This window comes from Eptesicus fuscus, chromosome 22 (assembly GCF_027574615.1).
Source record: "Eptesicus fuscus isolate TK198812 chromosome 22, DD_ASM_mEF_20220401, whole genome shotgun sequence".
Lineage (NCBI taxonomy): Eukaryota > Metazoa > Chordata > Mammalia > Chiroptera > Vespertilionidae > Eptesicus > Eptesicus fuscus.
The window spans coordinates 21,974,789-21,999,942 of NC_072494.1; the positions used below are offsets into that span (position 1 = coordinate 21,974,789).

Consider the following 25,154-nt stretch of genomic DNA (forward strand, 5'->3'; position numbering starts at 1 on the left):
AAGAAAATGTGGGAAGCAGATTCCCCTACTTAGTGAGACTGTAATGAAACATTTAATATGCTCTCAGTCCTCATTCAAAGTAGCGTTCAGTCTCATTAAGAAACCATTTCTGAAGGACCTGAATGAATGGTGCCTGGTAGAATTACTTCATGGGAGCAGGCCGCCTGGGGCCATGTTTAGAGGCAGCCTCAGGTAAGCACCCAACACCCTATTGCGTGCAGATCATGATACACGCAATTGCCAGATTTAGATGGCAAACAGAAGAGGGGAAAGGGCACTTCCCTTCTGCTCTCTGTGGTTAAAGTGTCCCAGAAACTCCTGTGAGTGAGACCCAAATGACCACCTATTAGTCCTTTCAAGCAGAGGAGTGTCTTGCATATTTCCTCTTGGGAAGAAAATATTCTGATTTTAGTGAAGAGGTGGATGCAGTCTCTTGCTCTCCCTCTTGGTTGCTCAGAGGAAGAGACCAAAGAGAAAGAAGGCTTCTGGGGAAGAAAAGAAAGCTAGCAGAGACTTTGATCCTGAGCAACCTGAGGCTCGAGTGAAGGCTCAAAGGGAATCTGTACAGTAGATGTGACTGGGAATCTCAGCTGGTTTGCAGTGTTATAGCCACAGAAGGGGATTAGACAGAAGGCTGGAATGGTTATATGTGATAAAGACACTTAAATGGAATTTAACGGTTTGTTCTCTTCCAAAATTACTGAACATTAAGTTTAAATGTTTTCGTATAAATATTAAATTACATGTATATAGCAGGATTGCAAATGTGCACGTAACCACTCAGTGTTTGTGTTGTTGTTTTTAAAGAAAATGTCGCTTTTTCATTTCCTAAAGCTATTCTTCCTCTAGGAAGGGACCCCAGTGAGGAGTAAGGGGAATAAAAACAAACTTGCAATTAATAATATGTCTCTTCCCCCGTTAAACAGTGCCTTTTGGTAATTCCTTTTTTCCTTTAAAAAGGTTTATTCTCTTTCCCCAAAATGACTCATGCTGATGGGCAGATACAGTGGATACAGTAGCCCCAAGCATTTTGGGTGACTGGTTTGGCCCTGCCCTGCCCTGCCCTGGCGTCTGCTGGGGCACAATTGGTCCCTGTGGCCTTTTGGGGCACTGTGCAATCATTCCTAAGGAGTCCACATATACCAGACTGCAGGGAGTTGAGAACTTGCCTCAGACCATGGTCATCCCCAAGGCCAAGCTGCTATGGCTCCCAAGCCCCCTTGGACAAAGCCAGCTTGCAGCCTCTACCAAGCTCTGGACAAGGAAAGGCGCCATGAGTCCCCCACTCACGGGCTCCCTGTTCCTAGCAGCATATTTTTATCACCACCTGCTCTACTCCCCACGCTTCCATCTTGCGAAGGGAGGAAATAATATTTTTCTCTTACAGCTGCACTCGCTTTGTTTTAGCGCAAATGGTTTGAACCAGCTGAAGCTATAAAATGATCATGACCTTTAGCAACCTCACCAGCATCACCACCACTAAGAAAAGCTAATAAACAACCAAGACCTCTGAGTGACCCCTTTCATCGGACCCTTATTGGACCCAACGGAGGGTTCTCTCCCGACCAATAACGACAGGATTTGTTTCAACCAACCACACACAGATGAACAGGTGCATTCTGACTTCGCTGGGATATAAGCCTGCAATCCTGAATTCGCATACATGCCCTGATCTCCTCCCTTTCTTGTATAGACCCCTGATTTTCCCCTCCAGCAAGTGTGTTCCCTCTGCCTGGGATGTAGCTAAGGTCAGTGCTTGCTTTGTGCACACTGTAGTCACTGGTTTTCCATGCAGAATCCCAGCAGGAGGAAGTGAGGGCACAGGCATCTGCCATCTCTGCCTTCCTCTTCGGTCCTCACTCTCCTCCTCTAATGGGCTTCTTTCTATGGAGCAGGATGTCCCCCACATCTTTGGTCCCAGGGGCTCTAAGCCGCATGACCTACCATTGGTGGCAGATGTGCTGCAGGAAGAGAAACTGGCTTAGTAATAAGGGTACATATTGAGTAGTTTTAAATTCTTATTCCCATTCTATACCTACATCAAGAATGAAAAATCCACAGTGTAATCTGTTAGGTAACAAAATAGTCAAGATTTTACTTATAGATTATATACTGATAATTTTTTTTTAAAAGAAGACACTTACATAGTGCTCAGCATGTCCCAGGTACTTTTCTACAAGCTCAACTCATTTATTCTTGCAATACCCCTTGCAGAAGGTACTATTGTAATTATTATCCTCACGTTATAGATGAGAAGCACAGGACAGTCAAGTAAACTTGACTAACGTCACTAGGTAAACGGCATGAGCCAGGATTCAAGTCTGAGCAGTGTGACTCCTGTGGAACTCACCCACTACTACCATAATATCACCACGGTGTCAGCATACCAACCTGAAGGAGGAGCAGTCTCTTAAGGAAGAAAGGGGAATGGCATTCACAGAGGGCCTTCTAGATGCAAAACACTTGTGCATGCATTTCCTAATTTAATCTGAGAGATGAATAAACCTTTTAGAAAACAAATACGTAGTTAATGGAGTGATTGCTTGCATCAGAGAAGCTTTTGTTCATATTTACTTAACTGAAAACAACAACAACAAAAACACTGGAGTAGACTTGGAAGTTAAGAGGATCAGTCCCTAGGTTCTTCATTAACAAAGGGCTCCTTCCAGGCCTTCACACCCTGTCACACAATGAAACCATTGTTAGAACAGACTTCAGGGAAGAGACCACTCAGAGACCACTCAGTGTGCCACAGACAAGCATTTGCTATAAAATTACCTGGTTTAATGGCTACCAACTTTAGAACTGTAGTACATTAGAGTACAAAACCTGTATGTACAATTACACATACAAAAAAATATTCTTTTTGAGGAGCAATTTTTGAGGAACAATCTGACAAACACTGAGAGTCATTTCTATTTTGGGTTTGAAAGGGGGGAAAAATGGGAATTTCTAGGCTGTCCACCTCCTCCCTCTGGCTCCAGTGTCAGAACATCGATTTGCAAAGGCCTGAAGCAGGGAGGGAGGGATTAACAATATTGCACATTCATTCCTCCTGTCAGGGAAGGGGTGAAATTTTAGAAAATGTTTTCCATCATTTATTAGACTAATGTTCCATCCATCTGCATCGATAGGTTAGGTAGTTACCATGACAATATGATGCCTACAGCAATCTAACTTGATAGCCAGATGCCAGAATATGAAAAAATAGGACCAGCTAAGAAAGTGAGAGAAATATAATTAATCTGAACCACATAAAAAATGTGCACAAAACAAGGACCAACAGATAAACTGCTGAAATGCCACTGAAAAGGGAATTATGATGAGAATAATTTTTAGTATAAAAGCTTTTGCTAAGTAGAGTCATGAATTGGTCTATAATTGAGGAAGGAGTCAAATTAGTCCAGGATGTTGCTTTGAGTGCCCCCCCACCCCATCCCCAATACTTTCCTGCTGCAGAGCCCAATAGTGTCCTCCGTCGATCCCTTAGGCCCTGAGAATCTGAAGCCGCCGTCCTTGGTGCTGCCTCCGTGGCATCCTGCTCACCTCCAGTCTGCTCCTATGCCCAGGTTTCCCATGTGATGAGGTCATTTCCATTGTGTGAAGCTGATCTTAAGAGACTGGACTGAGCTGTGTCCTGGGGGACCCTGTCCCTTTGCCTTCTCCATGCCCAGTGGAGGCAATAGGCTAGCACAACCCTGCTGGGGGCCTCAACCCAGCAGAGGGGCTGGGAGATTAAGAAGGGAAAACAACATAAACGTGCTCCAGGGAGATGGGCCTGGGTTGGTCATCATGGCTGGGTTGGATAGCGACGCTGAGCTAGACGGTTTGGCCGGTTCAGGCTAGCAGCCGTGGGGAGCTGGAAGACAACCAACATCACACTGGATTAGAGCCCCGAGCAGGATTCCTCCCAGGGCTGACTGGCTGGACTGAGCTAGGGCATCCTGAGAGTCTAGAACATCCCAGCTGCATTTGGCTTCCTAGTGTGATGTTCTAAATATTCACTTCCACCAACACCCTAGGCTCTTGACTATGGCAAAAGTGCCCTGGCCAGTTAGGCTCAGTGGATAAAGCATCAGCCTGCAGACTAAAGGGTCTCAGGTTTGATTCTGGTCAAGGGCACGTACCTGGGTTGCAAGTTCGATCCCTGGACCTAGTCTGGGCACGTGCAGGAGGCAAATAATCGATGTGTTTCTCTCACATCCATGTTTCTCTCTCTCTTTCTCTCCCTCTCCCTTCCACTCTCTCTAAAAATCAATGGAAAATAATATATCCTCAGGTGAGGATTTAAATAAATAAATAAATAAATAAATAAATAAATAAAATATGACAAAAGAAATTCTATTTTATAAAGCAGGGAGGCCAAGTGACACATGAGAGCCATCAGTGTGCCCCAGGTCACTGAGGAGCAGCGAGTTTAGCTTCGCTCAAGGTTTGCAATGATCCACTCACACTAGGACAGAGCGAGGGTGCAGGCACACTGCTGATACCAACACCAGTTGTGTCCCCGGAGTCTCAAGAGTTATGAAATGTCTGGAGCAGTATTGATAATTGCAACACTGACTGACAGGTCCTTCTGTGTGCCAGGTCCTTCGCATACTGAATCTTCACAACTACACAGTGAGGAACCTACTACTAAGCCCATTTTACAGATGCAAAAACTGAGACTTAGAAAGGTTAAGTCATTGCTCAAGAACTCATGCACAGTACATGGTAAACTAGGATTATAAACCCGGATCTTCTTAATCCAAAACCTGTGCTAACCCCTGTCCCTCAGGGCTTCCTTACCTGGGGGACCTGAGATGGGTTGTAGAGAGGAACAGCCCCTTTCAAGGGGGTTGGGGGAAGCAGGGCACCAGGGCTGAAGTAGGGCTCAGAGGAAACACCCTGTGACAGAAAATAATAGAAAATCCTATCAGTCACCACCTCCCAGATTCATCTACACAATGGAATACTATGCTGCCATAAAAAAGAAGGAATTCTCATCATTTGCAGCAACCTGGATGGAATTGGAGAACATTATGCTAAGTGAAATAAGCCAGTCAATGAAAGAAAAATACCACATGATCTCACTCATTTAGCGATAGTAAAGAACATTATAAAGTGGTGAACAAAAAGATAGATACAGAGACAGTAAAGCATCAAACAGACTTTCAAATTACAGGGGGAAAGTTTGGGAAAGGTGGGGGAGTTATGAAATCAAACGAAGGACTTGTATGCATGCATATAAGCATAAACAATGGACGCAAAACTCTGGGAGGGGAGGGCATGTGTGGGTGTGGGGGGGGGGGGTAATGTAAGATATGTACACATATAATACCTCAATAAAAATATTTAAAAAAATAAAATAAAATAAAGAGATGCAGATGGGGCCTGCCCAGTGTGGCTCAGTGGTTGAGCATCGACCTATGAACCAGGTGGTCACGGCTGGATTCCCAGTAGGAATGCCCTTGTTTCGGGCTCAACCCCCAGTGGGGGACATGAGGGAGGTAGCTAATTAACCATTCTCTCTCATCATTGATGTTACTCTTTCTCTCACTCTCCCTTCCTCTCTGAAATCAATTTAAATTATTTTTTAAAAAGAGATACAGATGGGAAGGGCTTCTTAATAAAACTCAGTGAATCTCGAGCAAAAAAAAACACAGTTCAAGTGGGCACAGCCACCCCCTGGGTCTAGGTGGCAATGCAGAGGCTCAGGTGCAGCTGTCCCTGGAGCACATGAGAAGAAAGAGCCACAATAATGATAGCATCATAAAAAGTAATCTATTCTTTGAAAGGCCTGCAGTACTATAAGAGCACGCTAACCGGCCACAAGAAATAAAAATGCTCTCCTAGCAATCAGCATGAAATCACACCAGAGTTTATTACAGCCCTGGCATGGACAATGGTGAGCTCCGGCTCCTACTGGGACACGGAAAGTTCTATAGATTTCACCAAGGAAGCAGTTATGGGCTAAATCATGTCCTGCCAAAACTTCATGTGTTGAAACCTAAATCCCAGTACTTCTGAAAGTATTTGGATACAGGGTCTTTAAAGGGTGATTAAGGCAAAATGAGGTCCCTAGGATGGGCCCTAACCCAGCATGACCGATGTCCTTGTAAGTAGAGAAAATTTGGACACAGACACACACACAGAGGGAAGACCATGGGAAGACATGAGGAGACGGGGATCATCTACCAGCCAAGGAGAGAGGCCTCGGGGCAAAACAACCCTGCCGAACCCTTGATCTCCGATTTCCAGCCTCCAGAACCTTAAGGAAATAAAGTTCTGTTGTTTTGTTTAAGCTTCACAGTCCGTGGCCCCTTATTGTGGCAACCCCAGAAAACTCATAGAGAAGCGTCCCCCACATTCCCCTGGAGTCAGGCCCGCACACGGAAGATTCAGTCCTCGCACACACAGGCATCTGGTGTGGCCCTGGGGACAGCCATGGGCTGCTCACCTGGAGCCCAGACAAGCCTCCATTTCCAGTGATCTCAGCGGTTCCCCCACTGGATGCTGGTCCTTGGACTTCACCCCCACCTAGAAAGCAATGAGTCGGAGCTGTTTCCACTGTTCAGCACTGAGGAGTCCCCATTCCCAGAAGGTACCCCAACCCCTGGAGCACTGATGGCCCTGAAGAATGTGAGGGTGGCTGTACCTGTGCCCCTGGAGAAGGTGCCAGGGCCCGGTAGAGACGGGGGCTCTGGGAGAGGTGTCAGTGAGAGGCCGGAGCCAGCCTTAGGGGGAGAAGATGCGCTGGGGGTCTCCTGCTCAGTGGAGGAAGAAAGGCAGCTTTGGTGGTTAACAAGTCCGTGCGGGCCTGCTTGTATTCCTGCAGCGCCCAAAGCGGAGCCTCCACCCACAACCTGCTGTGGGGTTCTCTCCCCCAAACGCCATCTCCTTTGTGCTCCCTGCTTATTAATAAACCCTAATCACCGCTGGCCCTCTAAAGTGGAAACGCTTCATCCTAACTTCTAAGGCCTTCCATCATCTGCTTTGCCCCTCATAGGACCAATTTATTTCCCACCATCTCTGTCCCTTCACAAAACCTCTGCTTCATCCAGCCTGGGGAGAGTCCCCTGCCAGCTCCAGCCCTCGGAAGGGCCTCAGAAGAGGGTGCTTCCTTCTCCTCCCGCAAGTTACCTCTGAGTCGGCGCTGTCAGAGGAGTCTTCGTCCCCAGAGGGGGGTGTGCTGTTGGTGGGCTTGGAGCGAAACCAGCTGAACCAGCCAAAGCCTGAGCTCTGGGGGGAAGGAAGGGACAGTTAGATGGCCTGTAGATGCGAGTCTCCCAATTCTCACCAACTCTGAGATTAACCCGCCCCAAGGTGATGGTGGTGAGATGGGGGAGGGAACACAACCAGAGCCCAGATCACTCCGTAGGCTGGGAAGAGAAGACCCAGTCGCCCCACCTGCGTGCCCTCTCCCCTGTCTCCTACCCTTTCTCTCTGTGCAGGGTCTGGAGAAGACTTTTTATCTGTTTCATCTGAGGACGACGACTCCTCCTCCTTGGCTGAAACAGCGGAATTCTCGGAAATATTTGGAGCGCTGAGAATCAGTGGCACCTGGAGTTAAAGAAAATAAGCACTGACACATGTATAGCCCTCAAGAGGTTACAGGGGCACCTTTATGGGACTGCGTCACCTGACCTGACCTGCTCACTAAATCCATGTACATTGTGGGAACTCAGTATTTGTAAACAAATGAATGGATGGATGGATGAGTGAATGAGGAAGGGAGAGTGAGAGAGGAAGGGAGAGTGAGAGAAAGAGTAACATCAAACAATGGATTTTACCATACCAATATTAAAAATCATATTTATGAATGACATGGAAAATCTCATTTTATAGCATTAAATAACAAATAGAAAATAAATGTTCATATTCATATGTTTTTAACCATTTAAAAACACACATTTGTTATGTGTGTGTATACATATATATACACTGAGTGGCCAGATTATTATGATCTCTGAACACATAATAATCTGGCCACTGAGTGATATCCTATATAATAAAAGGCTAATATGCAAATTGTCCCCTCGACCAGGAGTTCAACCAGCAGGCAGGCCAGCCAATCACCCATGTCCCCTCCTCCTGGCAGGCTGGCCGGACCCCACCCATGCACGAATTCATGCACCATGCCTCTAATATATATACTAGTGGCCCGATGCATGAAGATTCATGCAAGAATGGGCCTTCCTTCCCCTGGCTGCCAGCACCGCTTTCGCTCTGGCCGGAGCCACCTTTTCATTCTGGCCCGGAGCTGCCTTTCCACCTTCCTACGCTGCCCAGAGGCCCAGAGCAGCTGGGGTGATGCGGAATGCCTGCATCGTCGCCATGGCAATGACGCACGAGTCCCGCCCTGCCCCCAGCCACTCAGCGCCTGCATATGAAAATTAACCCGCCATCTTTGTTGGGTTAATTTGCATACTCACTCCAGATTGGCTGGTGGGTGTCGCGAAGGTATGGTAAATTGCATCTTACTATTTTATTAGTGTAGATATATACACTGAGTGGCCAGATTATTATATGTTCAGAGATCATAATAATCTGGCCACTCAGTGTATATGTATATATTTTATGCACAAAATTTGTGCACGGGTAAGGTCCGTAGGCCTGACCTGCGATCAGGGCCATCTTCTCCAGCTGCCCGCAGCAGCCCCACCCCCACCCCCTGCCACCCAGCTCTGGTTCCCCGTTCGCTATCGGGTGATTGGTGCCTGATGGCTGGGGGGAAGGAACCAAGAGGTCGGCTATTCCTGCCCACTCGCCCACCCCGCCCCCACTGTGGGTGGCCATCAGGCGATCGGAGCCTGCCGGCCAGGGAAAGGAACCAAGAGGTGGTCAGTGCGCCTCATAGTGACTGGTCGTTCTGCCTTTAGAGTCAATTTGCATATTACCCTTTTATTATATAGGATATCGGAAAAGTACTGAAAGAAAATTACCAAAATATCAGACTTTGGGATTATGAGTGATATCTGTTTGATTCTTCATTTTTCAAGTTTTCTATCATTAATAATGTACTACTTTTTCAGTCGGAAAAAGAAAAAGTATAGAAGTTTGTAAGGCCTATAGCCGATCACTACTTGAGAAAGTTACATGATGTAACCCTCCAACCAGGCAAAGCCGAAGAGCCTCATAAATGTGGAATCAGTGCTGCCCAGGGTTGGGGGAAGGGAGCATTCATTCAACCGCGAGACAGAATGATTCATTAGACATGCTCACCTCCAAGACCTCACAGCCTCACTGAGGACAAAAGGCACAGATGCGGTAGAACCTTCTTGGAAGTAAAGCAAGGTAGAAATGAAAATAAAGAGAGAAATAGTCAGAGTCTTCAGGATGGGGCAGGGGGGGCATGTGTGATGTGACAGAATGTGTCAGAGGAATAGACCTGTAAGGCCGAAACTACACAGGGCCCTGATGCCCCGCCCCCGGGGACACAGGCTGGTGGGACTGAGCATCGGAACAGCCTCCCCACATCTCGGGACTTGGTGTAGGAGGAAACAAGAAGGAATGAGGTGCCCAGAGAAGGGCAAGCAGGTGCCAGGCAGGCGAGGGAGTTTGCATGTGGCTAAGAAAGCAGGTGGCTGGAAAACCTGACGCTTAGGGGGGCTTCGTCCTCTCACCTGTGGTTTGGAAACCACCTTTTGACCATCAGGATGCTGGAAGGTTTCTTGGGACACTGTGTTCTCTCCTATGGCACAAAAAGAAACAAAAACTGTGACTTGAGGCTGCGCCTCTTCCATCCGTCCTGAGGCAGGTAATGGGGACAGTCGGCTTTCCCAACCTCCAAGCAGCTGGCGCTCTGAGCCCCCAAACCCAAGCCGATCACAGGAAACGTGAGGCCCACTTGCCAGCCCTCTCACCCAGCCGCCCAGGACATGCTGCTCACCCCTCCTCTACCCGGAACACCATGGTCGTTCCTTAGGAGTCCTGGAAGTCAGGGCCACCCTGAGCTAGGACCCTGGGGTCCTCCCTGGCCCTTCCCTCCATTTAACTGTCCTGTGTGGACAGGCCCTATCTCCGAAGGTCTAAGAGCTAATCCTCTAGCACATCCCTGGCAACACTCTGCACGGCTCACCCACACTCAGCCCTGCTGTCCAAGGCCTGATGGACCTAAGACACTTGGGAAGAAGACAGAAGCACAGGCCTCTGCAGGCAGCGAGCTCTTGGCCTTAGCAGGACTTGACCTTCACTGTGGTTCAGGGTGCAGGTGGCACTTTCTTCCCTTCTCCACTCTGCAGCCTCTCTCCTAGAAACTGTGATCCCAGGGGGTAGGTGCTGTGGGTCGCACTATACTTGTCCCAGTAGAGAGCTGATTGGAAGGGAGAGAGCAATCTCCCCCGGCTGCATGCGGAGCACCAGGGCGGACACACAGTAGGCCCTCCACCATGTGCACACCCCATTCAGGTCTTTACCAGCTCCCCATTGGTCCCTGCCTCTCCCTCATCTGCCTCCTCCCCTCCAGAACTCCGCACCCCAGGCTGCCAGCCTAGCACAGCTCTTACCAGGGGGCGGGCGTGGCTGCTGGGTTTCTGCCCAGGGCCTTCCTCCAGGAGCCTCTGCCACTGCTGTGCTGCCACCGATCCCTGGCAGACGGGTCTCAGGAACCGAGTAGAGAGGCACCGGGACCCCCGTCTGTCCCAAATCTCCTCCCGCTGGGTAGGAGCCTGGCTGGAGGGGCAAGGGCTGCTGTGGGCTGGGCCAGGTGGGGCCCATTGGCTCCACTGGCGGCCACAGGGCAGAGGGGTCCCCAGTGGCTTCTGAGTCACCTGGATGTCCTGAGAAATCCTGGTAGAAAGTGTTTCCTAAGAACACAGGGTGAAAAGAAAGAAGTGAGACCTGACCTGTCACATTTGCATGGACTGCACACCGGGCACATTCCTTCCCATATCCTCTTTGGGGGGTGGTCACGGGGACAGGCCCCTTGCTGTGGCTGCCACCAATGTGATGACAAGTACAACCCAGCAGTTGTGACAGCTCTCAGTGCTTGCGGCTTTGAGCTTGTAAAAGCATTTCCCTGACCACCTGTATGATCTCTGAGCCTTACACCAGTGGGTTGGGAGGGCAGAAGCTACCATCTTATGTAAAGTCACACTTGGTTATGTTTGGATAAACGTTCTTCTTCAAGGATTTCCTAGTGGGGTTGGGTAGTAACACTTAGAAAGACTTCAGTTAAAATGCAAATCAAACCACAGAAATGATGGCTTTGCTCTTAAGGAAGAAGAGTATTGGCCCTGCAAGGGCCCCTGGTGGATTTGTTTTGGCTCTGCCGTTCTGCTGACTGGCCCACGGTCACGGATTGGAGTGGGCGGCCGACCCACCTGCTCCAACAGCGGCTTCTAGTGGAAGCGGCCATTCAGAGACACCAGCCTGGCTCCCCTCCTTCACCTTCACAGGCTCTGTGACATGGCAACAAAGCCGAGAAACAGAAACCCAGACCAGCCCTGAGGCCTCCCCTCACCCATCCCTGAAGGGAGAGCTAAGGTGGGAAGTGGCCAGAATTAGATGAGGCCTCGGTCTGACTCCACAGTGGGGTGTAATTTGGGGAAAGGGCACGGAATTAATTGGGGGCAATAATGTCTGCAAACCCAACACTCAGAGGCATCCTGAGGGGAAAGGAGGTATGTGCTGAAACACTTTGAAACACATTTCAAATGCAGGTGCCAACCGACCGCTCAAAAATCCTAAGAGCTCCCAACATCCCCAACACTAACATGAAACAGAGGTCATACACCATCTCTGGCCTCAAGAAAAGTATTCAGCTGGGGAGACTGTAGTAACAGCTGGAACATTAGACAACAATACAGTGTAACAAGTATTAAAACCTGGATGTTAGGCAGAAACTCTAACAAGCGGGCACCTGGAAGTGTCAGGATGACCGCGTGAGGAGGTGCCTGGGCCATCGGGTCAGACTGGAAGACACTCCAGGAAGGGAGGGGCCAACATGCATTCAGTGATGTATCATCTCCTACACCCAGGTCCCGAGAGTCGGCTACTTACACACTGGGCTCATCAGTTTGGGTACCTGTTGTTCCTTGGGCTCCTGAAATGTCTGCGTGAGCAGAATGGGGGGTCCCAATGTCTCCTGATGCCTTTTGCTATTTGAAATAAAGGAAAATCCTTTAAGCAACACAAAGAGAAACAAGAACAGGGAATAATGGTTTAAAATTAAATCAAAAAGAAACCAAAGGGCCTGACAAGGTGAGGGAACCTCAGCCAGCCGAATGCTGGGGGGTTGGGGGGAGGGAGGTAGGCTGCTGGTGGGGGAGGTCAGGAGGGTGGGCCTCAGCCCTTCTCATCTCCCAGTTCTGCCAGATCAGGCAGGGGCCAGGGCACCAGACCACCAGGGCCCAGGAAGGGGCAAGTGCAGGAACCCAATGCCCCCGTATGTACAGCACGTGGAGGGAGGGAGGGCCTTAAAAACTCCACCTGTTCTTTCTAAGAGGCAGTGGGAGAAAGAAGATGGAGGGACTGTAAAGTACAGCATAGGGAATATAGTCAATGGTATTGTTACAGAGGATGCAGTGTAGAATTGCATACTCAAAATCTATGCAATTTTATTAACCAATGTCACCCCAATAAATAAGAACTTTAAAATAAAATTTAAAAAAAGATGGAGGAAGCCCTGTTCCAGTTATTGTCACAATTACTATCAGCAGCTTTTGCAATTGTCAGAACAAAAAGGAAAGGCCTTGGAAGTCTTTTAGGCAAATGCCCTACATTACATGAAAGCGATGCGGGTCCACTGTGATCCATTGTTCCTAACAGAGAGATGGAAGCCTTGATCGTCATAAAACGTACTTCCTGGGACCGCAGAGAGGGTGGCAGGAAGGATTTTGAAAAGGGCCCACTGTCTCACAAGCGGACACAGGAAAATGTTTCAGCTCAGCAGAGGCAGCGGCAGGAAGCGCAGCCCCGCCCTTCCCCAGGTCAGAGGGGGCTTCAGGGTGATGGGGGACCCCATAGCCGTCCATGGAGTCAGTGCCTGCATCCTCTGCGTCCAGAGGGAAACAAAGGGCCCGCACGCTCACCCGCTCCAAGCCCACTCACCTCCAGCTCCTGGTGCCGCTTCCGGAGGCGCACGAGCCAGTCTGGCTCCAGGTCCCTCTCTCCCCGGCGTCTCTCTAGCACCAGAGGATCCGACAGCTTCAGTTTCTCTGCTAGCTGTGCCAGGTGTCCAGACGGTAGGGGTAGAGGGACGGGAGGGGAACCGAAGAAGAGAAGGAACAGGAATGGAAAGAAAATGGGGAAAGACACAGTAAGGGAAGAGCAGAAAGTGCCTTAACTCACTTGTAAATTAGATTATAAAGTGTAATCAAGAGAGAGCAAATCCAGCAGCTATCATCCCAAAATTGCAACATACATAAGCAATGAACCCATCTTGGTGTTAAATACTAAGTGAAACATGAGGAGAAATGATTCCTGGGCTGTATGTCCTACAAAGCTGTCTGCTTTGTACAAGTGCTTCTCAAACTCCCATGCTCATGCCCTGGCCGGGAGGCTCAGTTGTTTGGAGCATCGCCCTGTACACCAAAAGGTTGTGGGTTCGATCCCAAGTCGGGGCACGTACGAGTGGTGTCTCTCTCTCTCTCTCTCTCTCTCTCTCTCTCTCTCTCTCTCTCTGGTGAGGATTTAAAACACACACACACACACACACACACACACACACACAAATTCCTAGGACCACCTGGGACCTTGTTAAAATGCTAATTCTGATGCCAGAACTAAGTGGGGCCTGAGATTCTGCATCCCTAACAAGCTCCCAGGTGACCCCTGCAGCAGGTCGAGGGACTACTTTGTATTGCAAGACTGTATTCCATTATTAAATTTCAAAACTTTCCTCCTCCTCCTCCATTCTGGGTCCCTGAGCTCACTACCAACGCCATCCTATCGGCAGGAATCTCAGGGTAAGGAGCTCAGCACCACCCATTTCACTGGTTACGGAACGAACCCAATACTTGGGCCTCATCTAAAGCAAAGCAAATATTGACGGTAGGCTGCCTTTTTCCTCTCCAGCTAATGCATTTTTCTTCAATTAATTGGAACAACTATTTGCCTGATTGTTTTCTTCCCTAGGAACTAAAAGTTGATATGTTTTGTTTTTTTTAACGATATCCCACAGGTGATAAAGTATTCCATGCATTTAAAAGCATTTTAATAAGGGGCATTTCCTGTTTTAATCACTAAAGTATATTCTCTAAGCCCAGCTTTTGTAATTAGAATGTTTCACCTTCACGTGCAGTCTTGCTGTACCAGAGAAGCAGATGCAAGAATGAATGTGTTGCATTGCATATGCCTGGTTCCCCGTCCCCACCCGCCCCCATCCCAAGTCCCCACTTCGCCCCTGCCCACAGCACCCTTCTTTGCACAGTGTCAGGCCTCTGCTTATCACATCTGGGCATGCATGCATGGTCGAAGACAACCTCAGGCTCCTATTTTACAGCAGGCTCGGAGACGATGAAAGGTGGAGTCTAAGCCGCTTGGCAATAGCTTGCTCTGAACGCTGCAGATAAAACAGCTGCAAAGAACCCTTTGAGAAGCTCACCTTGATGAGTTCCACCAACAGCACAGGGTGACTGCTCTCCCCCTGGCTGAGGAGGGCCGTGCCAACAGCTTCACAGTAATGCAAGGCCTGGGACGCAAGGCCGTAGTCTGCCAGCCGGGAAGCATAAAGGAGTTTATATACCTGCAAAGAGGAACAGGGCCAATGACTCGTCCACCCAGGCAGGGATAGAAAGAAAGAAATGAAGAAAAGACTTCTTGGAAGTCAGCTGACTGCCAGCTTCCTCTAACTCTGGCATCTAACTATCAAAGAGGGCCCGTGCCATGGGGGCATTCTGTCTGTGCATGGGCCCAAGTCCAAGCACAGCCTGCAGCTCCCAGACAAAGGGACGGAAGTCATATCCACTCAGTCTCCCCAGGCCTGGTCACCATGGAAATGCAGCCCACATCCCTGGAGAGCCTAGTGTACATGGGGCACAGGACCAGGTGCCAGGGGGACATACACAAGAAGAAAAGATGGCTCTGGTGCATGGGCTTAAAGCCAGACAAATGGAGGTTAGCATTCACAGAAGCATGTACAACAGGGCGAGAGGGAGCATGAGTGCTTGGGAAACAGACAGGCCCAAGATCACATCCCAACTCCATCCTGGGTGCGGAATACTGGCTACCCACCTCTCTGTGCCTCAGTTTCCTCACTATACGATGGGGATAATACTATCTATCCATTGGTTGTCACAATGATTAAATGAGATAATCCATGTAAAGTACTTAGAACAAATGATGTGCAAGGGATGTGAGCCCGTAACTCTGAACCTCAGTTCCCTCTTCTGTGAAATGGGGGTCATCATGCCAGCCTTGCGGGTTAAAAATAATACACGAGAAGCATAATAGCCCAGTGCCAGGCATGTAGAAGGCATTCACCAGAACTGGCTAATTTCATTACTATCAGCCCCGAGATAACAAGAGACAGCTGATTCAAGAAGGGAACAAGAGACCAGAGGCCTGCACCCCAAGGAGCTGGATAAGGCGAGTCTGTGGGAAAACTCTGAAAGAAGATAGTAATAGGGCCATTTTTCTGTATACAGTAATTCATTCATTTTCCAGGTTTTGTTTTGTGTTTCATGTGGTGGGGTGTGCATGTGTGTGTCGCTGCTGGGCCACTCGAGCAGGCACTGAAGGAGGCTTTATGAATTGAACGTGACAGCAGGGCATCAAGCAGAGAAGTTGAGAAGAGAGGTTAGAGCCTGAGAAGGACAGCGCCACCCGCACAGCTGAAGTCCTGGGGGGAAGAAAAGAGGGTGGGGGCCAAGGACGGAGACAGAGGAATTTGCAGTTAGAGCAGGAGGAGTGGAGAGAGGTCAGAGAAGCAGGCCGGCAGGAGGGAGCGGAGCCTGCAGGCCCCTGCCCCCAGTGGGAACTCATGCCCACCCCCTGCAGGGTGGCTGTGGGCCCAGGACAAGGGAGAGAGGGCTGCCCAGGCAGGACCCAGGCAGGGTTCTCATCTGCCAGGAGCCAGGCGGGAGCCTCCAGCAGAGGCCACTGCCGCCTTTTGCTTTCATATCTTAAAATGCAGACATTTAGGGGACCTAGAAAGAAACCCTAATCCTTCCCACACTCAAGCTAAGGTGGTAGGTGACTTAGCCCAGCTAGTATGTGCCAAAGAGCAGAGCTGAAGACCCAGATGCCCGCAGCCGCTGCCACAGCCCAGGTGCTGGCCCTGTGGGGTCAGTTACCTGGAAAGAAGGGATGAAGGACTGGGGGCGGCCCAGCATCTGGCAGTACTCGAAGATTTCCGTCCTCTGGATAGCCTCAGTGGTTGCAAATTTCAAAAACTCTTGACTAAAACCAGGGAATAATAATAAAAGAGATTGAGGTGGGGAGCGGCGGAGGAATCTGAATCCTAGTAGATGGCTGAACACCAGCTGTACCCATCCTTGGCAGGGTGTCTGTCCTGGCCAGGAACGCGAGCCAGGACTCCAGAGTGAAGGCTTTTTCTCCTCCGTTCCAGGGGAAGGAACAGAACACCACCCTGCACCAGCCCTTGGGAAGGAATGGGGTGCAGACTGTGGGGAGGGGTGTCCTCTGCCCTCATTGCTAGAGTGTCCTTAAAGCAGGCTGCTCTCCCTCCCAGCAGGGCGGGGCACTGCATCCTCCTCTGAAACATGCTGAGAGCTCACCTGGGTGCCCTGAAAGCCTAGGATGTGCACCTGCCACAGGCCACTCCCAGCCTGAGCCAAAGGGCACCAATGAGGGAGCCTTGTGACTCTCCAGGAGCACCGAACAGAGACGCATGGCAGAGAACGGGGAGACTGCTGAGCCAAACTCCAATGACGGTCCCGGTACTGAAGGTTCACTCAGCCAGGGAGGAAGCCAGCTGGGTGACTGTGACCTGAGGAGCCATCAGAGTCCCTAGTGCCACAAATCTCTCCCTCAACAGCTCACCAGTCTCCAGGGCCATCCCTGGGTTTATGACTCTATCTCCATACAGTTCCTGGTATAATACAAATATAGCAGGGAGACAGGTTAACCCGCACACTCTTACTGTCGCATTTGGCACAGATGGGCTTCTCTGACAAGCTAACCATGTGCTATCAGAGACCAGGGCCTTGAGAGGGCAGGCAGTAAGACGGGTGTTTCTACAGTTGCAGGCAGTTTGGTGCAGCACCGTCTGGATTCAAAGTCCAACTTGACCCCACACCAGCTGTGCTATCTTAGACAAGTTGCTTAACCTCTCTGTGCCTTGGTTTTCCTCCTCTATAAAGTGAAGATGAAAAATAACATTTTCTTTAGAGGGTACATTTGTAATGATGGAAGGAAATAATGCAAATAAATTGACTGGCACAACCTAAGAGCTCAGGATACCTTAATTATTACAGGGACAGGGGCAAAGAGGTCCAGAACTTGGAGGACTGCTAGGGAGCAAACTGGCCTTTTTGTTCATTTATTCATTGTCTAGGGGCTTATTAAAACCCCGCTATGTGAAAAGCCTAATGCTACAGCCAACAGAGAACAAGTGAAAGGTGGAACTTTGAGTAGGTTGTGCACCAAATCAGTAGCTTGTGCACAAAGTCAGGGGTGTAGGAGCTAAACATTAACTTCTTCCACTTTCCAGTTTTGCCTAGGGCTGCCTAACATACGGCTGCAAGGTGCTCACACTATTTTATAACAGTCCCTGGTCGTGGACCCAGGGCGCCACCAAGTGGCCAGAGGTGCACAATACAACACAAGGGCACTAGTTCCCACCAAAGGCCACCTGGTGGTGTGATGCAGCACCCACTGGGCATCTCCTTGCCCAGACCCGTGCAGAAAACAACCCCAGAGGATGGGACTGGTGGTAGCTGAAATTCACAAGAAAATGGAGGCATGGAATCCAACAAGGGCTAAATCAGTGCCCCAGAAAATATCCTTCCTGTTTCCTTTGCCCCAGAAGATCACATACCTGTGGCTGCTGCCCAGCAGGGCCAGATGGTCCGTCTTCACCGTGTAGTGGCCGAAGGGCACATGAGCCATGAGGTAGCAGAAGTGAGCTGCCTCCACCAGACCCTTCCCAGCTGCAGGAGGAGGACAAGCCCCAGTCATGAACACGCCCACGTGGGCACCCATCACGAGTGGGATGCAGACATGAAGAGTGGCTCAGAGGCCAGAGGGAGAAGCCTCACAGACTCCAAACCCCACTCAGTCCCTCTCCCACCACATTTATGGCTTCAAAGATTATATTGTAACTAGCTTTCCCGTTGCAGGAAAAATCCTGCAATAGGATTTCCTGCTGCACTCTACCCCGCCTCCGCTCCGCCCTTGTCGCCCGCCCCGCCTTCTCCTCCAGCCCGCCCGCGTTTCCGTTCGCCCCCGGCCCCGCCTCCGCCCCGCCCTTGTCACCCGCCCCGCCTTCTCCTCCAGCCCACCCGCATTTCCCTTCGCCCCCGGCCCTGCCTCCGCCCCGCCCTTCTCCTCCCCCCCGGCTTGCTTGCTTCTTCGAAGCTTTACTCCCTTCTTCTTTGGACGCTGTCTTGATATGCAAATTAGCTGCCATCTTTGTTGGGGCAATTTGCATACTCGTCCTGATTGGTTGGTGGGTGTGGTTTGGCTGGTGGGCGTGGCTTAGGTGTAGCGAAGGTGCGGTCAATTTGCATATTTGTCTATTATTAGATTAGATTCCTTCAGCCACAATAAGGCACTGTTTCACGTAACCCCTAATGGATTTTTTATTAGGAATTTTCTAAATAGTTTTGTCCTTCCTGAGGATGAAAGTGAGTTGAAATGTCTACACCTGAGCTGGAACAGTTTCATTAGAAGGAACAGTTTTCAAACCAGGCTTCCTGGGGCACTAAGGCAGTCCCTGCTAAAATCAAACAATACCAGCCTTTTTTCGGTACTCATAAAAATCACATTAATACTAAATTGTTCCCAGGTTTAAAATGTTCTACTACCTCAAAACTGAGTTAAATTCAAGTAGGTAATGTACCCAGCAAGGCACCTGGCACCTAAGAAGGACTCAACAAACGTCAGGTTCCCTTTGTACCCAGCTGTGGAGAGACCTGCTATCTGGGTTGGCACAACCTTACACAAAGCTATTTTACGTTTCACAGAGTTCCACAGAGAGAACCATGATTTCTCAATGTCCTGCCCCTTGACCAAATCTGAGAGCCACTGATCCGAAACATTCAATAGTCCTTAAGTGTTTATAAGGCCGCGTTCACAGAAGGAGGATAGAAATAACGACTCCACAATTACCCAGGGTAGTTCAGGCACAAATAGAATTTCCTGTCTGGTTGAGCTGGGTCACTGCAGGACTAGCGGCTACAGGAGGCCACATGCCCCATGTCCTAGCTCATCCTCAGGGGAGTCAGATAGAAGGTCCCCTGCTGAGAGGAGCCTCCCACAGCTGCAGAACTTCTGGGAAACAGAGAAGCCAGAAGGACACTCCTTTCCCCAAAGTTTCTGTCCCCAAAACACTGAGGCTCCTGGGTCAAAGCAAGCTGAAGGTATAGACTTGGGCCCAACACAGAACCCAAGAACCTGAGCACAGGTGTGCTGGGCCTGGGGCCCTAGAGGAGAAGGGGAGGACGGTGCTGACGCCTGCTTACCCAAGGTGTCCCCCATGGTGACGATCGCACGCTGATGCAGCTCCGGGTCCCCACTCTGATTCGACAGAATCACAGCCAAGTGGGGCCTCCAGTCTCCCCACTGCTTGTCCCCACAACACTGAAAAGCAGCGGGAAAAAATGAAGATTTATTCAATAAAGTAGCACGGGCCAGAATGGAGGTAAAGAAGGTTGTTGTCTATATCCTGGTTTGGAAGAGTTCAGGAAACACCCATCACACTGCCTACAATACTGCCATTCATTGATTTCAAGTTCTCCTTTTAAAGAGCAAAACCCCGAGAGCAATGGTCAGGCAGACAAGCAGATACATATACATATACATATACATATACATATACATATACATATACATATACATATACATATACATATACATATACATACATGGGGAAAAGATAGATAAATAAAATGACTTTATTAATCACTAATTTTCAAATTTCTTCCTAGTGTCCCCAGTCCCCAATAGCTAGGGACAAAATGAAAATAAAACCCTGATGCTTCAGTGGGAGAAGGAAGACCAAACACACTGGGCTCACGAGGAGAAGAGTCCACATTAGCCTGTTAGAAGTCAGGGGAACACTGGGCTCCTTAATACCTTACAAAGAGCTAATACTTTCTGGTTTTACAAAGCCCTCTCACAAACGTCACCTTATTTAATCTTCACAACAACCCTATGAAATCTAATTTCTATCTGCACTTGGAGAATGAAAAACCCAAGCCAAGTGGCCCAGCCCCATTCCCCATTCATTCCCAGTTGAGGGCTGTGCCCCTCCCCCTCCGGTGACACTGAGGAGCAGATCTCCACCAGGAGGCAGTAAAGTATAAACAAAGATGTGGAAGTAGGAAGAAGCCCACACAAATGGTGCTTTTCCTACCCTCTGGCCCTAGGACCCACCCTTCTCGGGAATGAAGGGGAATTTCAGGGCAGGAAACATCAATAAAGAAACAACATAATGTCAAAGAAATAACACAGGCCCAGAATTCAACTGGACTCCTGCCTCTTACTAGTTGTGTGACCTTGAGCAAGTTTCTCAATGTGATTAAACCTTTGTTTCCTCATCTCTTTAATGGAGATCATAATTTCTACCTAAGAGGGTTACTGTTGATACTAAAATAAGATAGTTAGGTAAAGCTGGTTTTCACTTTACAAATTACATGTAGTGTAAACACACACACACACACAGACACACACACACACACACAGCAAAGAAAAGAGGTGCTTTGCAGACCAGCCTAACTTCCAGTTGTTACACAGAGCGGGTGGAGCAGGAGATTGACAGTAATAGCTAAGATGTGGAGATCAAAACAATTCACAATTACTTGGTCTTTGTAATTATCCCAAGGAACAAAAGAAGCTTTATCCGACTCCATTTTATAGTTACTGTTTATCTGGGCAATGCAGTGTGAATGAGAATGAAGATAATAATAAGTCACAATCCTAATAGCAGTTCTCACTTATTACACTCTGACCATGAGCCATGCCCTGTGCTAAGCATTTCTCCTAGGAACAGCCCCGTGCTTTGGGTACTATTATTATCCCCATCTTCACATGTGAACCAGGCTCTTTCTTAATAGAACTAAAGAAACCAACAAAAGAAAAGCCTTTGCTAAAAACAACAAAAACTTGGAAGTCATTTTTCTGTCTCCTCCACAAGTGATTTTTTAAAGTCACTGTAAAGTACCGTACTTTCTGGTGTATAAGACGACTGGGCGTATAAGATTTTCCTGGGTTAAAAAGTCGTTTTATATGCCGGAAAATACAGTATATTGGACTATATTGATGGGATTAGATATAATGGATTAGATATATTGGACTACCGTATTTTCCGGCATATAAAACGACTTTTTAACCCAGGAAAATCTTACACGCCCAGTCGTCTTATACGCCGGAAAATACAGTAGATCTATGGAGAGAGAGAGAGAGCACACTAATACTTATTAACTAACTTCAAGTCAAACATGATGGTTGATGTGTTCAGATATTCTCTCTCCTTCAATTTTCACAATAACTCTATTGGTTAAGCATCAAAATGCCCACAAACATGAGGAACGGAGGCTCTGAGATTAAGGAACAAGGTCAAGTTCACACCGCAGAGGGGCAGAGGCTAGGTTATACCTGTGCTAGCAGCCCACACCTGTGCTTTCCGGAGGTCGTGCTTTTTTCCCACTACACCACTCATCACGAGTAACTGAAGTCTAGTTTTTACTGGACGCTGTGAGGCCAGGAAACTCTCCAACACTGAGATCAAATACAGCATTGGCACATCACCTCTGACACCTTGGTTTTCTCACCTAAAAGTAGGGAACATGTAGCTAACTCTGCCATTGCCCTGAGCCAAGGGATCGTAAACTGACTGCATCATTTCCTGTGTTTTATGACATGATGCAATCTCACTGCAGAGCGCAGGCATTCGGCCGAACTGGGAGGCGGACTCCGTGTTCCAGTGTAACCAGTTGGCTTGATGATGGGGCACGCAAATGATCATTTCCCTTTTCTTTGTGTGGAGTTGTGCACAAGCAATTAAGAAAAATAAAAAAGCAGAAGTGTGAGGTCCATTTCCATTAAAGCTAGGTGTCAGCAGAAACCCAAACCTCGAAATACAAGAAAAGGCTGCCAAGTGATGGCGAGTGAAGAGAGGTGCATTCAGGATAACGCAGGCAGAACACAGAGGGAGAGGACCCCACAGCCACCTTCACTGGCTGAGGAGCAGCGAAGGCCACACAGACGTTCGCAGGAAACGCCAGGAGATGCGGGAAGTGCCAGGTTGCCTGGAACAGGCCCTCGTCCCTCCCAGCACAAACCTCCCACAAATAACTGGGCCAGGGAAGACTCGACTCCTGTAAAGGAACAAGCACAGAGTCTGCCCAAACATGCCGCAAAGATAAAAGGCGAGAAGTAACTTAAAAAATAAATGGAAGGTCAAAAGAACATTCACCAGAAAAAAAAAAAATGTTATAAAACAAGGAATTGTCACCAAATATTTTCTCATGAATTTAAGTAAAATAAAGTGATGAAACAATTTCTGTGAAGCAAGGGCCTAAAGCTCAGTTTTGAGTGCTCAGGGAAGAGGTGGTGGGAACAGGAGGAGATAACATGTGACCTGCAGAGCTCAGGGAGGAAGTAGGAGAAACACCAAAGAAATGAGGACCAAAATGAAAAGAACATAAAAACTAAAAGACAATGATAAAAACACAATCAGGGACATGCAGGGTAGAAATTAAAAGAGCAAAATAAATAAACAAACAAACAAATAAATAAATAATTAAAACAAATAAAGTTTTTTGAAGAGAAAATTATATATATGGGTGGGCAAAATAGGTTTACAGTGGTTCGTGTGGGGAAAAAAACATGTAGGTTATGATTATTACAATAGCTTTATTAACTGTTTTATATATTCATACATGTAAACCTACTTTTGCACATCCCTGTATATAATTCACATATCTATAGTTCATCTATATATGAAATGTGTATAAATGGAGTTCCTGAAAAGAAAATCAAAATAATAGAACAAAACAAATCCTGAAGGATATAACTCAAGAAAACTTTTCTGAACTGTAAGATAAGAATACACATAGTAAAAGAGCATCCTGCCTCCCAAGAAAAAAACTGACCGAAACTATCAATCAAGATGTATCCTCATTACTGGACTTCAAAGATAAGGAAGGAATACCTGGAGCAAAAAGACCTAGTCTCTTAAAATGGGAAAACTATCCGGCTGGCCTCAGATGTCACCTGAGCCATATCCAGCTCTAGACAATGTGTAAATTCTAAGTCCAGCTTTGAAGATCAAGGTGCAATGGAGGAAAAGGAAAGTAGTCTATAGAAGCCTAGAGAGCAGTCTCTTGTTATTCAAACAAAGCAGGCAGCTGTGTTATTGTGGACTGGCAAGGTCTTTGGAATCACAGACCTGGGCCCATCCTGACTCCACTACTCACTAGCTCTGTGACTGTGGGTCATCTCACACTCTGTACCTTAGTTTTCACGTCTGCAAAACAGGAACAGTAACCCCTACCTCCATGCATTAAATGACATAATATGCATCAGAGTGCTTAGCACATGGTAAGTGATTAACAATTATTTTGACTTTTAATCTTCAAAGCCATCCCCTGTTCCAGAGCAGTCCCCACCCCCTAAACCCTCGGGATGCTGGGGTGTTAAAGGGTACCGTGGCTGCTTGTGGGATCCTCCCCGACATGAGCTGGAAGAGGGTCTGCAGTGGGTCGTTGAGCGCCAGTGTGCTTGTGAAACTGTGGAGAGAGGTGACCATCAGCGGTGCCCAAGCCAAGAGAGCCTTCAACCCATTGCCCATGAGGCACAGGCCTCGGATATATTTCTGTTTGATTGTAGCAGCTTCTTTTGGAACAAGAGTTTCTCTGCTTTTCTGTTGTGCTTTTGTCACATCCACTTTTGGGGGGAGGGCAGGGGGGTGGGAGACAGAATCTTCACTCCACCACACACCCCAGGCAGATCCCATTGTTGAGGGAGATTTTCTGCACCTTGGCACTGACACCCTAACTCTTGAGCAACCCTTTCTGTAGGCCTCCCTCCACCATGGAGGTGACCCGCCAACATTTCAAAGGGTCCCGGAGAGCCCTAGCAGTTAACCTGCACCTCTTCCCTGTGGGCCCCTCCTTCCCAGCCCCCTCCCCGCTACCACAGCAGCCCTCCTCCATGCCCAGCCCGTCGCTAGCCTGGGTCTGTAGAGCTTTTACTAAGCACTAAATAGCCATTTTCGGTAACCAGAGAGGCATAGAACAGAGACCAGCAACGATCATGATGACAAACCAAGGGATTACTTAACAGTCATGTGATAAGCTCTACAGCCGAGTTGAGATTTAAGCATACTCAGAAAGAGATTTTTCGCAATTTACCGGGCACCATGGAAAATCAACGGCCCAAGGCAAAAATCTGCAGCTGAGATGGATGCTACAATGTGGGGAGGTGGGACAGTTTCCAAAACCCGAAGGAGAAGCACCCCCAGAGCCCCGACTTATTTAACAGCGCCCTCGCCTCGCAGGCTCAGAGCACATGTCGCAATGGAGCTTTGGTGCTCTCCACCAGTCCAGTCCCTGAACAGAACAGGGTGTGTGCAGTGGGGGTACCAGGCCCTGGGAAGCCTGAGGGTTAGTGTAAGAAAGGGACTCCATGGAGGCCATCGTGCAGAACAGGCTCCCGGGAGTGTGACAGCCTAAGCCACAGACTGAACTTAGAAAGTCCATCTTCTTAGCCAACCCTCTGCTCAACAAGGATGCCCGGCCGATGTAAATAAAGTGAAACTAAGAGGAGAGCTTCACAGCTTGAACCAACACTAGAAGATGAACGTTGTGAGGTGCCATCCTTCTCACTGTCTGACCCAAGCCTGCTTCTCCTGGGAGGGTCCCTGCCACAGATCTGTCCCATGGAGGCCATGAGAGCCTAAAGGACTATTCAGAAACCTTCCCCAGCACCCCTACACCTACCACCTCCAGTGATCCTGATGCTCTTTTGCTGTTTCATCCGCTTTATTCCAAACTGCTGGCTGTGTACTCACACCTCCATTCCTATCTCATCCTGGTTTGGGCATT

General features: G+C 48.5%; 1 protein-coding gene across 3 annotated transcripts in view; it reads right to left on the reverse strand.

Moving 5' to 3' along the window:
• Positions 1 to 3,343: 3,343 nt before the first annotated feature.
• Positions 3,344 to 25,154, reverse strand: part of SEC16B (SEC16 homolog B, endoplasmic reticulum export factor) — a 32,961-nt gene continuing 11,150 nt past the window's right edge. The window contains exons 11-25 of one of the 3 annotated variants that reach the window (XM_054711877.1): positions 23,756 to 23,837; positions 19,569 to 19,686; positions 17,924 to 18,035; positions 16,218 to 16,323; positions 14,528 to 14,668; positions 13,033 to 13,146; positions 12,008 to 12,080; positions 10,488 to 10,787; positions 9,606 to 9,673; positions 7,417 to 7,542; positions 7,123 to 7,221; positions 6,638 to 6,680; positions 6,440 to 6,519; positions 4,789 to 4,887; positions 3,344 to 3,859 (exon numbers count right to left, since the gene is read on the reverse strand). In XM_054711877.1, the coding sequence (XP_054567852.1) occupies positions 3,791 to 3,859; positions 4,789 to 4,887; positions 6,440 to 6,519; positions 6,638 to 6,680; positions 7,123 to 7,221; positions 7,417 to 7,542; positions 9,606 to 9,673; positions 10,488 to 10,787; positions 12,008 to 12,080; positions 13,033 to 13,146; positions 14,528 to 14,668; positions 16,218 to 16,323; positions 17,924 to 18,035; positions 19,569 to 19,686; positions 23,756 to 23,837 (1,630 nt within the window). In that variant the 3' untranslated portion in view covers positions 3,344 to 3,790. Of the gene's footprint in view, positions 3,860 to 4,788; positions 4,888 to 6,439; positions 6,520 to 6,637; positions 6,750 to 7,122; positions 7,222 to 7,389; positions 7,543 to 9,605; positions 9,674 to 10,487; positions 10,788 to 12,007; positions 12,081 to 13,032; positions 13,147 to 14,527; positions 14,669 to 16,217; positions 16,324 to 17,923; positions 18,036 to 19,568; positions 19,687 to 23,755; positions 23,838 to 25,154 lie in introns of all 3 variants that reach the window. The other 2 variants (XM_054711875.1, XM_054711876.1) reach the window with 2 other exon arrangements.